This window comes from Poecilia reticulata, chromosome 1 (assembly GCF_904066995.2).
Source record: "Poecilia reticulata chromosome 1, P_reticulata-male-v2, whole genome shotgun sequence".
In the NCBI taxonomy this organism is placed as follows: Eukaryota; Metazoa; Chordata; class Actinopteri; order Cyprinodontiformes; family Poeciliidae; genus Poecilia; species Poecilia reticulata.
The window spans coordinates 4,165,555-4,179,583 of record NC_088830.1 but is presented as its reverse complement, the minus strand read 5'-3'; the positions used below and the strand labels follow the sequence as shown (position 1 = coordinate 4,179,583).

General features: G+C 40.4%; 1 protein-coding gene across 8 annotated transcripts in view; it reads left to right on the top strand.

Annotated features, from left to right (window-relative positions):
- The window catches only part of pcm1 (pericentriolar material 1), a 29,203-nt gene that overhangs the window by 6,454 nt on the left and 8,720 nt on the right, over positions 1-14,029 (top strand). For 5 of the 8 annotated variants that reach the window (XM_017305194.2, XM_017305190.2, XM_008403780.3 and 2 more), the window contains exons 8-26: positions 146-255; positions 546-819; positions 913-1,054; positions 1,927-2,142; positions 2,329-2,495; positions 3,865-4,091; positions 4,608-4,750; positions 4,830-4,959; positions 6,424-6,594; positions 6,685-6,866; positions 8,715-8,906; positions 9,007-9,265; positions 10,300-10,445; positions 10,526-10,734; positions 12,195-12,369; positions 12,462-12,763; positions 12,878-13,039; positions 13,233-13,289; positions 13,494-13,666. In XM_017305194.2, coding sequence (XP_017160683.1) covers positions 146-255; positions 546-819; positions 913-1,054; positions 1,927-2,142; positions 2,329-2,495; positions 3,865-4,091; positions 4,608-4,750; positions 4,830-4,959; positions 6,424-6,594; positions 6,685-6,866; positions 8,715-8,906; positions 9,007-9,265; positions 10,300-10,445; positions 10,526-10,734; positions 12,195-12,369; positions 12,462-12,763; positions 12,878-13,039; positions 13,233-13,289; positions 13,494-13,666 — 3,437 coding nt within the window. The remainder of the gene's footprint in view (positions 1-145; positions 256-545; positions 820-912; positions 1,055-1,926; positions 2,143-2,328; positions 2,496-3,864; positions 4,092-4,607; positions 4,751-4,829; positions 4,960-6,423; positions 6,595-6,684; positions 6,867-8,714; positions 8,907-9,006; positions 9,266-10,299; positions 10,446-10,525; positions 10,735-12,194; positions 12,370-12,461; positions 12,764-12,877; positions 13,040-13,232; positions 13,290-13,493; positions 13,667-14,029) is intronic. The other 3 variants (XM_017305188.2, XM_081613085.1, XM_017305192.2) reach the window with 3 other exon arrangements.

Below are 14,029 nucleotides of genomic sequence, written 5' to 3'. Positions count from 1 at the left end.
GTAGGAATAAAACTGAAATATTCATACATACACTTTTCTGTTTTTTAGCTAAATGTTTAAATTTTGGGAATAAGTTTTCCAAAAATATTGTCAGAAAGACACTTGATATATTTTTTTCTCTTTTAACATTTGTTCTTGCCTGCAGTCGTGACAGAAACCACCGGCAGTGTTTCCGGCCTGAGCATCACATCAGAACTGAATGAAGAGTTAAATGAGCTGATTCAGCGTTTCCACAACCAGCTGCACGACTCTCAGGTACAGGAGAAACTATATCTGTGGCTAGGTTACCATGGTAACTGCCCTGATATATCTGTACCTTCTTTAAAATACTCAGTGTGCTGACATTTCATCTACTGCAGGCCACAATAATTAACATGCATATTAAAGATGTACAAAAAGTCTTAAAGTATAGTGTGAGAGGTTTGCTGCTGGAAAAAACTTAAACATCTTTATTACAGATGCTAATAAATGTCAACGTAAGTATCAAAGCTAATAGATTTAACAGTAGGCAGTTGGTCAAGGGGTAAACTGCTGTCTTCCACCAGACCAAAACGGTGCCAGATAACCGTCGTCAGGCTCAGAGCCTGTCCCTCTCCGGAGAAGTGTCCTGGTCCCGCCCCCACCACGCTGTTGGTCCACCTCAGCACAGGCCACTCCTCCACTCCGCTTCCGGCCCGCATGCCGGTCTGGAAGCCGAGGGGGCGGCCGCCAGCGCCAAACTCACCAAGTTACAAGAACTTAAAGACAAAAAGCAAACAATGGACAAGATTCTGCAAGAGTTGCATTCACTGCGAGACCAGACCCTGAACAACAACCCATGTATGGTTCTTTTTCAGCCATCTTTTTTTTTTTAACCTTAGTGCAGCTTTAACCTTTAAGAAGTGGTGATGAATTTCCTGTGGCGTCCTTCAGGTCGGGGCTTGTCAGCACAGTGCAGTCCAAGTTTAGGAGGATCTTCAGATTGTACATCAGCTCTCTGCTCCAATGCAGCCTCCACTTCCTTTCAGCCTTTTTTCACACAACAGGATGGCTCCGGTTCTTCAGACAAGCTCAGGTACAAACACACAGCTATGAGCTCAGGGTCAGATATGAACAGCAGACGGTTTTGAAGCATAGTTGAACTTTCTGCTGTCCATCCCCTATGGACCAGTTTTAGTTTTCCTCTGCTGATTTAAATTTTTTGTGTCTTTTGAAATGCAGTCCTGGCTGGAAACTTACTTTCATCCATCAACATCATCAATGTGATGATAATTTTTGTGTTTTGAACTTTTACAACAAAAACAGCTTACATATTTAGGCGAGTTTGAATGTTTTTGTAATTCTTTTTTCTTTAATTAGCACTGTGCCCGGAAAAATGGAAATGAACATAGAAATACATATTTGGCTTGATCGTCTTTTAATGTGTGAAATATTGCATACAAAAAAAATAATAGAACCTTCCCAACCTATTTAACTCTACAATATAACATAAATGATTGATAATTTTTAACATTATTAATTTAACATAATCAGGTATTTAATTTTCCATTTTATTTCCGATTTTATTCTTTTTTTGATAATATTTTTTCATATTCTGTATTTATTCAATAATTTAATAATTCCCTTTTTTAAAATCATGTACTGATTTATTTTCTACATTTCTTCTTTGCACTACCCTCCTGTTTTATCCTATATTTACAGATTTTTTTTATTTCCTGCACGGTCCATAAAGTGTTGATAGGGTTGAAGCATTAGATCACCTCATTTTTACTTTAAACGCCATTGAGGTTGTGTAGTTGTTGCATAGTCATCCCCCACAATGCAATGGGATGCCATCTTTAAATAAACCATTAAAAGAAGCAGAAATGCAACACTTGTCCAAATTATGAGTGAATATAAAGTTTTCCACTGAAGCTGCATTCATCATTTTGTCTCATCCGGCAACAGGAAGCTGAAGGAGGTCCATAAGCGCCTTAATGAACTGAGGGAGTTAGTTCAGTACTACGAACAGACGTCTGATATGATGGTGGACGCCGTCAATGAAAATGTGAAAGAGGCTGATGATGATGAGGAGGAGGATGAAGATGAGACGGAAGATGGATCCATGTTTGAAACTGTGTTTGAGTTGGAGCATGAGAATCGGCATTCTGGTGCAAACCTTAGGTGGGTGGGAAAAATAACCGATCGAATACATGTAGAAATGGTCTCTGGTTTTTTTTGTCTTACAAGCCACTTTCTGATTTGATTCGGCATGTAAATATGGCTGAATGTCGTCATGGCTGTCAGTTGGTCATGTTCCATATTGTACATCCTGAACTGCATCAGTAACTCTCCCCTCTGTGTCTCAAGAAACCCACAGCGCAGCAGTAACCGGGCGGACTTGAATAGCCTGACCAACGGCCGCAGCTTCAGGAGCGGCACCACAAACAACCAGGATGGTCGACTCAATACAGAGTGTGAAATCAACAACCGAGCAGCAGCCAACCTCCGGAGCCTCAATGTCACCACGCCTATAGGTCTGCTCAAGCAACGCACAGCGACACCAGACCTGAGGAAAAACATTCATTCTTATGGCTGCAGTGTAGTTAGGGGATTTAGTTTGGGGGGTTTTGTATGAAAATGTTCATAAAATCATATACTCGTAAATGACAGTTGTTACAGAATTAATTACATGTAAGTACTGGAAGTATTATCGCCAACAGGTTAGTGTTTTTAATACAGCAAAACTAATAGTCTCATCTTATTAGCAGTTTCTGTTGTTTACATCAGGGTTCCTGCTGGCTCTTAAATGTTTTCCAGCTTAGGCTCTGCCTGTTACGATAACAAATTTTGTTGGATGATCAGTTGTCCCAGAAATTATTGCGATGAATGATGATGTTGTTTTAAGAGCATTTTCAGGTAATATGTTGATAATGGCATAAAAATACTTTAATAGGTTTTCCCTCTCAAAGACTAATATGATTTTAATTTTGCACACATAACTCCACACTGGAACTGGAAGACATTTTAAATATCCAAACTAAAACCACACGCATGCAACCAAAACCATAAATAAAGTGGATTTTGATGTCTCTGTGAACAAAATTACCCTTAATTTCCATTTTGATGATTTTTTTTATCAAGCTCATTTTAATTTGTCATGTGATTAATAGATTAATTACTTATTGTTCATTCTATTATGTCTGCAATATGGGTGGGTGATATTGCCAAAAAACAATATCAATAAATTTTATTAAATGCCTCTAACTATATCATAGACAATATTCCACATTTTCTGCCTTTTTTTATTGGGTTTAGCTAAACAAAAACACAGTGTTAAAGAAATATAAAATAAATATAAATGTAAAAAAAAAAGTAAAGTCTGAAAGACTAAGTCATATTTCATCTAGCAGGTGTAAAGAAAAATGCACAAATGAAACAATCTGGTATGGTTCAACAGAATATTAGTTTTATAATTTTTACTAAAAACTGTTTCCCCTTCATGTTTTTTTGAAATCTTAAACATTATGTTCAAAACTATGAATCTTACTTTAATATAAAAAGGCAATTTTATATTAAAATTTGCTCCTAATGAAGTGGACATCTAACAGCGTTTGGCTTGAAAACAGGGGTAACTTCAGTAAGCTTACAGTAAAGCTTACTGTTGGCTGTAATAAGGAGCTGATTTTGGTAACCAAGCTGTAAGATTACTGGAATATCAAAGCTAAAGACCTTCAGCTACATCATCATTAACACAAACACCCTTACATTTATATCTGGTTATTTGCTCAAATAAAAAACATTAGTTAAATTACATTTTAAAAGTTCTACTTGAGATTCACTCATCTCTAGGTTTATGTGAACATGACCTTATTTTACATGGTTTTAACTTTTATCTTGATTTAGAGTGCCAGTACAACAGGGACCTCCCTTACGTGCAGGTAAAGGATGAGGATGATGATGAAGACGCCGTGAATAATGATGAAGGAGGCCAGGCCATGCTTCCAGACAGTGCATCGGATTCCAGTCGAGGGAGCAGCCTTGGGAACGCTGCGGGTTTCCCTCCCAAGGTTGAACGCCAGACGGCGACGCAGAAGCTGAGGCAGCTGCAGGAGCTGGTTGCCATGGTTCAGGTACGACACGCAGCTTCTGGCTGACTAACTGGATTGGCTGAACTGAAGAACATCAACTAACTTTACTAAAAGTTTTCCACCTGTTATTAAAACACTTGTATGATCTACCATTACAGTATTTTCCCAGAACATTTGAATTAAAACTTTTATCGCTAAACACCCATTTCCCGCCTCAAGTACATAGAAAAAAATTATGTTATAACAGAAATGCATGAGCAGTCATCTGTGAAGGTGTTTCATCTTCACGTTTCCCTTGATTAGCAAAACTGACTGTTTTCTCAAGCTTCATATTTTAAACCTCACTAGTTAAAACAGATGTTATTATTTTCAATGAGCTGGTTGCTCCTGTAGCAATCAGCTCCTGCTGGTGAGTTGTTTTAAAAGTGTTTGGAAGCATAAAGCAGTTGTTTCTTTAACAGCATTAATATTTTTATTATGTTTAATTCTTTGTAAAGAATAGAAAATCTAATGTTGTGTTAAAGAAACAATTAGTCTACGGATCTGTTTGTGACACAGAGTGATGACACAGATGGAACAACAGCCAATGACGATGAAGCTTTACACCAGCAGCCCAATAACACCCGATCTGCTGTGTGTGGGGCCTCAGGGGCCGGATCCAAACAGAGTCCAAGAGACCTGGCTCTCTCCATCAAGGCCAGGTGCAGTAAAATGAACCATTAGCATCTAGTCCTGCAACTTGTTGTTGAGTTATGTAATTATCATGTGTTTTTCTAACAGGGAGAAGCTGTACGAGGAGAAGTTACGTCAGCAGAAGCAGGAGTTGAGGCAGCTTCATGAGGAGAGACAGAGACTCATAGAAATCCAAGGAAAGATCCAGGACTTGCAATGGACCTGCCCCGACCTTCCGGTATCTGGTTCTAAACAGCTAAAAGTTTAAATTACAAATTTGCTTGTTCAAAAGTTATTGAGAGTTTATGTATACTGAAATGTGAAGGAAAAAGAAGTGAAATTCTGTTTCTTCTCTGGAGGAGATCCTTGACGTAGAGTCTTCCTTTAGATCAGTGGTTCTTAAGCTTTTTTGAGGTACCGAACCCTCCAGTTTCATATGCGCATTCACCGAACCCTTCTTATTCCTCCTCCAACACCCCCAATCAGTGCTCCTCCGCAGCACTGATTGGCTAAGCAATGTAACGTGATCCTCTGCAGCAAGTGATGGTAAAGCGCGGTGCATCATCACAACTTTACACAAGTGTGTCTTTATCTCCGCGGCAGAGGCTCCACCGAACCCCTGAGACCGACTCACCGAACCACTGGGGTTCGATCAAACCCAGGTTAAGAACCACTGCTTTAGATCAACAAAAGCTTTGGGAGGGGAGCAGCACCCATCCAAACTCTAGGTGTTCGATTTGCAAAATGTAATGTAGTGACGTTAGGATGGAGACTTGACATATTTAGAAGATGAGAAATAAGAGAAGAAATAAAAATAACAAACTAATTATTCAAAGAATTGAAACAAGAAAATAAAGATTAATACAAATCAACAGTCTAGAGATTGCTTAAATTATGTGAATGACGAGAAAAAGTCACTGTTAACAAATAGAACATTTACTAATATATAAACGGTAATAAAAAATATAAAAAATTATTCCAAATCCATACGGTGGCTGAGTGGACGCGTAACGTGATGTGCAATATACTCACAAACAGGACCCGCAAAGGTGAACAACGTATTTTAAAATTAATTTGTGAGCATTTTGAATCGATTCAGAATTCCCAAGATTAGGAATATAGATTCTTCATGGAATCTTTTTTTTTCTGCACCTTTAGTATGAGACAGATAATCTATGAAAACATCAAGCTCCTCCATGAGATAGTATCGTAATATGCATAAATGTGTTGCTCCTGGTGACAAACAACCAATCGGAGCCAAGAGGAGGATCTTAGCGATGTTAATCACACTCATTTATGTGCTGCTCAATGTGCTAAGGACGGAGCGACAACTTGCAGAAAAACTTTATCTGTCGCCATCATGCTAACTAGCCTTAACATTCATGACAGGCTTTGTTGTGGTGAACTAGCTGTAGCGTAGTATAGAGAAAAGGAGAGAACATGAACACTGTGCACACGAGCATGACTGACAACGTTAAGACCCTCCTCCTGGTTCTGATTGGTTGAGCAGTGTATTTCTAGAGCACTGGGACAAAGCAGAGGAGCTCGACTTTTTTTTCCCCCTTTCACAGGAAGAAACATATTGTTTCTAAAAGTTACATACTCTAGCTTTAAAGCTTGCACCAGTAATTAGAAACATCATGCTAATGTTAATGGGATTAGATCATTTGATTTAAAAGTAAAAGTATTTCCTCCTCTGTAGTCGTCTGTGTCCAGCACAGGCAGCCAGCAGGGTCTGCTGAGGAAGATTCCGCTTGCAGCTTCTACCCCTGCTAACGTCAAAGCTTCTCCTTCCCCTGGACCCAAAACCAACTTAACCGTGCTCAAACCCACCGCTCAGGAGGCAGCTTCTTCTTCCGTCACTGACAACGAGGTAACAGATTCACACCCTCAATCTCCACCCAAAACACTTTCCAAACTGTAAGCGTCTCGTCATGAGGGCTCTCCGTTTTTGCCCCACCAGCAGCTTTGGTCCGAAATGAGGCGGAGACAAATTCTGCGAGAAGACCTGCGACAGCGTCGAAAGCAGCTGGAGTCGCTGATGGCCGAACATCAGAGACGTAGCGGTTTCCGTGACTCCCCCTGTCAGTTGGAAGAGCAGGAGGGGAGTGCTACTCTCTCGCAGTCCATCAACAGGGATGAAAGGTAGGAGACGCACTTCCTGTCAAATCAGTTACGATGTTTTATTTCCCTTGGGGGTTAATAAAGTACTTTTGAGCTTGAATTTTGTGAATAACTGTCTAGTTTAAAGCTCTGTTGTCATCCTAGTATTATTGTTTGAAGTATTAATTGTTGTTCCACCAGCAGCTACATGTATTCAGGATTAGCTGATATCTGAGGTTTATTATTTCTGACACTGATCTAATACAGAAAAACAGTGCTGGATTGATTTTAAATGTTTTTTTTTTAAACACAGACATAAATGTACTGAATTACAAATGAATTTGATAAATCTGCACTTGTACAGCACACTTTAATACACCAATAGCTTCCGAAGCTTAGTCAAGCACGTAAAAAATAAACCTTTTTCCAGTAGTTCAGAAAGTGCAACTAGGCCTGTCACCATAAACGATAAATCAATTAATTGGCACGATAAATAAACCTATCGACCTCATTTTAATTATCGGTTTATCGCCTCTTCCTGCCTTTTTTTCTTTCTGTTGATGACACTGAATGAAAAAAGGCTCAGCTCCTGTCTCTCAACTGACCCTCCCTTCCTCATTTTCTTAGTGTAATGTCCAGCATTACACTACACGAGTAGTCGACTGACTGTCGGCCCATTTTCAAAACCTGAGAGACCAAACATTAGCCGACAGAAATCCCAGGTATAACAGTTCGATCGGGTTTGTCGTGCCGTGTGGTGTCCAGCCACATGGGCCCAAAATAATGGCTACAAGTCCAGTTGACTAATTTTAAAATCAGGCATTAATCAATGCTTTACTAGAATCTACCTATGATGCATGTGGCTAGAGTTAGCGTAAAGTTCTGACTGAATGAAAATCATTATAACCTATTTATGTCACGTTAACGAAGAACAGCTGAAAACTTACCGGGTTTATTAACTGAGGTAGCAATTTGGCTCCAACTTCTCCCCTTGTCATTTCTATCATCTTTGCACGAAATGTTGAATAAACATTAATGTTGTTTCCACAAATCATCTCCGATGTCCACTGGACTTCAGGTTGCGCAGTGTCAGCTGTTTGGGATTCCCCTTGTAATTTCCCTTCAGAAAGCACAGAAGAGAAACCGCGCTTTCTGATTGGCTACCTGTCACGTTTAGCGTTAAGCTCCCAGTCGGGGAAAACCCTAATTTAGATCGGAGCGGCCACAAAGAGTCGGCGAAATCACCAGCGACAATCTTAGATCGTTGGCCGATCTAGGATTGTCGTAAAGGGAAAATAGGGACAAAAATTGTGTAGTATGAACTATTGCATTAGGTAGTCGGATGTGCCCGTCTTTATTTAAATCTACTGAAAGGCAATATAGTATACAGACTTCATAATCTGTACTCTTTTGGTTGAATGCAGTATTTATTTCCACTTTGGCTTTATGTTGTCTAGTTTTTATTCAAGTTCGTTTTTTTAATGGAGACTGAGAATCCATTTTATTTTTGGTTGTTTTGTTTGTTTAGTTTGTCAGTTCCAGTGTTATGTGTTCTTTTGAAAATAATGTGCATCTATCTATGGGAGGAAATTGCATGCATTATGTCATTTCCATTAAATCGGTGTCAAAAGGTGTTGAAACAATATTATTGTTTATCACAATCATTTTTTAGACAATTAATCATCCAGCAAAATTTATCGTGACAGGCCTAAGTGCAACTAGACATTTTAAACATAATGTAAAATAAATAATAAAGCATAGAATTTGACTGAATACCTCTGCCCTCATGGACCGAGAAAAACAATCTAGAATTTTTTTCAATTTAGTGACCGATAAGGAAATAAATATTGGCTCGGTGCGTCTCCTCTCATGATTCTTATTTGTTATTAGAACAATGGCCACATGGGGTTCCAGTCCTTGCAACCTGGATGATGAGAATGAGGAAGCGGATGATTATCACTCTGAGATGTGCGCTGAGGAGGAAGAGGAAGAATGTACAGAGAGCAGCTCCGATGATGACATCCACATCTACTCATCAAGGATGAACCAGAGCTCCTACAGTAACAGGAAGAATCAGGGAAGGTGAGTCCAGTCGGCAGAAGGCCCACACTTTGACCGTTTTAGGCCTGCTGGTGTGAGATCTGTTATCTCTTTCTCCGTCTGTGTGCGCTCAATGCTTCAGTAACCTGAAGCCTCCGGCAGCCTTTTCCGGCGACGCCGAGGCTCATCTTCACAACGAGACGAAGGTGAAGGATCAGAGCCGAGGCGCGAAGCCGTCTGCAGGCCAGCACGAAGGCGTCCGACGTCAGGAGAACCTGCGCTGGGCCTCAGAGCTCTCCTTCGCCGAGGGCTCCAGCCACTGGCAGGAGCAGATAAACCAGCTCCAGAGGCAGCTGGACTTCAGCACCAGCATGTGTCAGACGCTCCTGCAGGACCAACAGGTGAGTGATCCAAACAGACACATGTTCTCTGTTTGGACTTGGTTCTGACAGGTGTTACTGGTGGATGTTCTGGTCTGATTAAGGATGGAATAGCTGCATGTTCACATCTTGAGCTCTTAGACCAAAATTCAGAATCTCACACTCTCATATGGTCTCCAACCATGTAAACATGTTGACTCATTCTTCTGATTTCTGGAAGCAATAAATTCTGTAACAATCTGAACAGGATGACCAAATTTCAGGAAAATGTTAACTAAGCAAATCTGAGCCCAAAGTAAAACCGTGGCTCTGTCTCAGGATGCACCCGTCCACTTTCTTCACTTCCGATACCGATACAAATATCTGACATTTAGTCCTGATCCAATACAGGAAAGCAACACCGAACTGACTTTAAATTTTTTTAAATGTACTGAATTACAAATTTATTTGAAAGCTCTGCAGCAGTCCAGCACATTTCAATACACCAACAGCTTCACAGGCTTGGTCAAACATGTAAAACCAACTTTAATTTGTTCAGTCAGTGCAGTTAGGAGTAGAACAGCCAATGTAAAATAAATAATAAACTGACAAGGAAAAAACAATAGGTTGATAAACGTTCGAAGGATAAACTGCAACAAACATTCTTTCAAATGGTTCAGAAAATGCAATGAGAAATTCCAAAGTTGGGACAAATAAAGATATTGATATCAGATCAGTGCTTCTCTAAATGTATTTTATTAGTCCTCAGATTCTTTTTGGAGGAATATCAAGTCTTTTCTATATTTCAACAAACATAGCAAGATGGAAACCGTGTGACTGCAGCTTTACTCTCCAGTTTGACGGACTAGTTTTATCCTATCATATCTCACCATAGACTGGTTTATTGATATTTTTAAAGTATTCTCTAACAAATGCACTTGTTTAATCTAAAACTGTCATAATAAAAGCAGCTTCACACGCTAACCCCCTGTCTGAACAGCGTCTGACTGATAGCTGTGCTGGTATTCCATCATGATATTTACTCAGTCAGTGAAAGTGTTGCTTTTTGTCCACAGACTCTGTCATACATGTTACAAACCCTGCTGACGGGTCAGTACAGTGTCTTACCCAACAACGTGTCGTCACCTCAAGTCCACCTGGTGATGCATCAGCTCAACCAGTGCTACACCCAGCTGGCCTGGCAGCAAAGCAATGTCCAGAGGTGGAACGACAAACTTGTATCAATAAACAGGAGTCAGTTCTTTCAGATGATTTGTCTGTAACGTTTCCCTTTGCTTTCAGGCTGAAACAGGTTTTGAACGACCTGATCTGCCAGCAGCAGCAGCAGCCCTCCTCCTCAGCACCAGGTTGGCACACGCAGAAGCGGAGTTCGGCTCAGGAGTCCGGTCCCAGCTCCTCCGCCTCCCCCGGCATCTTCCTTCCTTTCACCTCTACGATGCATCCTTCAGCTGTCAATGTGGCGAACTCCGCCTTATCTCCATTCTCCCCTGGTATGGCATTCATATTGACCAGTTTTGGGGCTTATCTTGCCTGTCGCAATAAGCAATTAATCAATTAATTGCATGATAAATTGGAACAAGATCAATAATTTTCTTTTTCATGACGTATCATTTTTCTTTTTTTTGCTCTTTTCATGAAAAACTGCATGACCAAAGTCTTCAGTGTGGTGTTTTGGTTTCTACTAGCCCTTTCTTTTAAACAACAGGTTTATTTACAGAGGCTTCATAATTCATTTTATTTGTTGTTTCTGTTGTTTTGTTTATTTATTTTGAATATTTAAAATGTGTTCCAGTTCCATGTATTAAATGTTCGTTAGAATTGAAAGTTTATTGCTCTTTGAGCGACTATTCTTGCATTATTACCATTTTGTTACCTGAAAATAACAATGCAGGGTTTCCCCCAGTGTATTATAAGCCTGGCGGCCCGCCATGCTTTACTAGCCCTGCCACCAGGCTAAGCGTTGCTTGTTTACGTTTCTAGGGGGGAAAAAAAAAAAAAAAACTTTTTTTTTTGTTTGTTTTTTTTTTAAGCCAGGCAGCAAGCGTCTCTTTTGCTCTTTGCATTTCACTAGCAGAGCAGATTTATTCCTAAATGATAGGTTTATAATACATGGATTTATAGTTTATGCATTTAAAACCAACAGCGCGCGGACCAATCACACAGCTGGCGCCTCTGCGCTTTGCCTCGCGCGCTGCCGCTGCTTTACCTCAGCGTGGATCGCGCGCGCCTCCTTTCACTCAAACTGGACACAGGCTGACCTGTATGGATATTTATATAAACCTACTGTGAGGAATTATGATCCTTTGGAGAACTCTGGGTAAAAGTTTAAAACCCACCGCGTTGCGCAGCTCAAAGTGAACCGCAAGAATAACTTGTAGCGAATTCAGAGGTCGCGTTGTGAAGTGGTGAGAATGATTTATCTTTGTCAACGAACAATTATATTCGGCATTTACATCTCAATACGGTGCCCAGAGTGTGGCTCTGTGTCTGTCTTTCCTGTAAAGTGAAGACAGACAGTGGCTCCCCTGATGGAGTCACTAACTAACAGAAGTGCAAATTTGTTGTTTTTAGACTTGCGGGTTTAAATAGCATTTCACTATTTATATTATGTTTTCCCGTAACATATAATTACACAGTAATACTTTTACATTTCCTGTCAACTTAATATCTTTTAATACAAAAACACGGTGGACCACCTTGACGCTCCGACCACCGGGCTTAGCAAGTTTTCTGGGGGAAACCCTGCAATGTTATCGTTGATCATAACTCCTGGCACAATTTATCGCCCAGCAAAATTTATCATGAAAGGCCTAACCTTGCACAAGAAGCAGCAGATTTTTAGGTTAAAAATGATCCTTTTTTTTGCAATAAATGAAGAATAGGAAGTCTGACTTTTTTCTTTTTTTGTCAGTGTGTTAAACATTTCTCTTGTCTTTCATCCTCACCTGAGGCTTCAACTTGTACCCGCCGTTCCCTGGTGCTATGGGTGAGTTTCCTCAGAGTGCAGAAGGTCCAGCTTCACCTGAACATCATAAACTGGATCCCAACACATCGATCAAAACCGAGTACATGGGTTTCCCTCCGCCACTGCAGCGTTCTCCTCTCAATACAGCTTCGGAAAGAGGGTAAGATTTATTTAAGAGATATTTATTGTCTGTTATTTAGGTTTACATTTTAATTTCTGCTTGTATTTTCATTGTTCCATTTTTTTTTTTAGATCAGCTGCACGACTGAACACCTCCTACACCAACAACATAACTCGACATCTGCCGTCTAAAGTGGAGCTGCAAGAGTCTCCTCCCTCGTCCCCCACTTTTAACAAATCCCAGTGTAGGCCGCAGGAGTTTAAGGCGTCACAGGACAGCTTTTGCAGTATTCCCGATCCCGACGATCCTGCCATGGTCACAAAGACCTTCAAAGCTGGGAAAAAGGCCTCCGCACAGGCCAACCTGGCTTCTCGAAGCAAAACCTCCAAAAACAGACGCAGGAAGAGCAAAGGGTACAACAAGAACAGCGAAGGTCACCATTCTCACTCGGCTCGCAGTTTATTAAACACACTTTTCACATGTATGTTTACATAAAGCTTAATAAAATAGATATTGCCAGATTTCATCGTTTCATTTTGTCCACCAGGCCAAGACAGCGACAGCTTCAGCAGCACTGCAGAGTTCGGCCAGGAGAGGGCAGCCTCGTCTCATCACAAAGACCAGAATCAGATTCTGTTGGACAAACTGACTCAAGAAAAACTGGACAGCAAGGCGAGGCTCGGAACCAAACGGAACGACCTGTCCTCTGGTATGGCTCGCTGCTCAACGCTTCCACTTTACCTTTATGAGTCCCTGAATTTATTATTATTCACAATATTTTTCTTCATTTTTAGCTTCATTTTCAGTTTCTTCCGATTCAGTTATGTTTCTTTGCACATTTGTCATTGCCCTGACTGTATTTTATTTTGACACAAGTTGCTTTTAATTTATCCTACTCACAGCTTATGCTTGGAGAACTCCCTTCCTCTCTAACAGAATTGCATGCACAGAAGCTCCAGGTAAAGTCACCATGCACGTCTTCCATCACTTGGTTCTTATTATCTAACCATCATGCATGCCTTTTATTCACCTAAGCCCTCTTTATGATATCTACTTTTATGTGCAACCTTTTTTGCTCAGTAAAAGCGTCATTTCTTTATTTAGTTTTGATCAGTTAAAACACCAAATGTTCCTAAGGCTGACATGAAATCTCTGGCTTGTAGATGCGAGCAGCGACTTCTCCTTGTTCGAGGCGCTGCGGGAGACCATTTACTCCGAGGTGGCCACTCTGATATCGCAGAATGAGTCGAGACCCCACTTTCTCATCGAGCTCTTCCATGAGTTACAGCTGCTCAACACAGACTATTTACGCCAAAGAGCTCTGTATTCGCTGCAGGTGACTCCCGTTCCCCTGATCATCTGTCTGTCTAAGCCAGTATTTTAAACGGAGATGTGTATTTTGGGAGAAACGTGCGACAGGATCTAATGAGCCACCATTAAACAGAGAATGAACTGACACAAAAACATAAAAATATCAGATGCACTGTAAAAACTCAAAATCTTACTAAGTATTTTTGGTCTAGATTCTAGTGCAAATATCTTAGTGCACTTGAAATAAGACAAAACTAACAAGTAACTTTTCAGCAAGATGTAGGAACTAGAACGTTGTCATCAATATTAAATCATTATTTACTTAAAATAAGCTCCTACATCTTGCTGAAAGTGTACTTCTGAGTTGAGATATTTGCACTAGAAACTA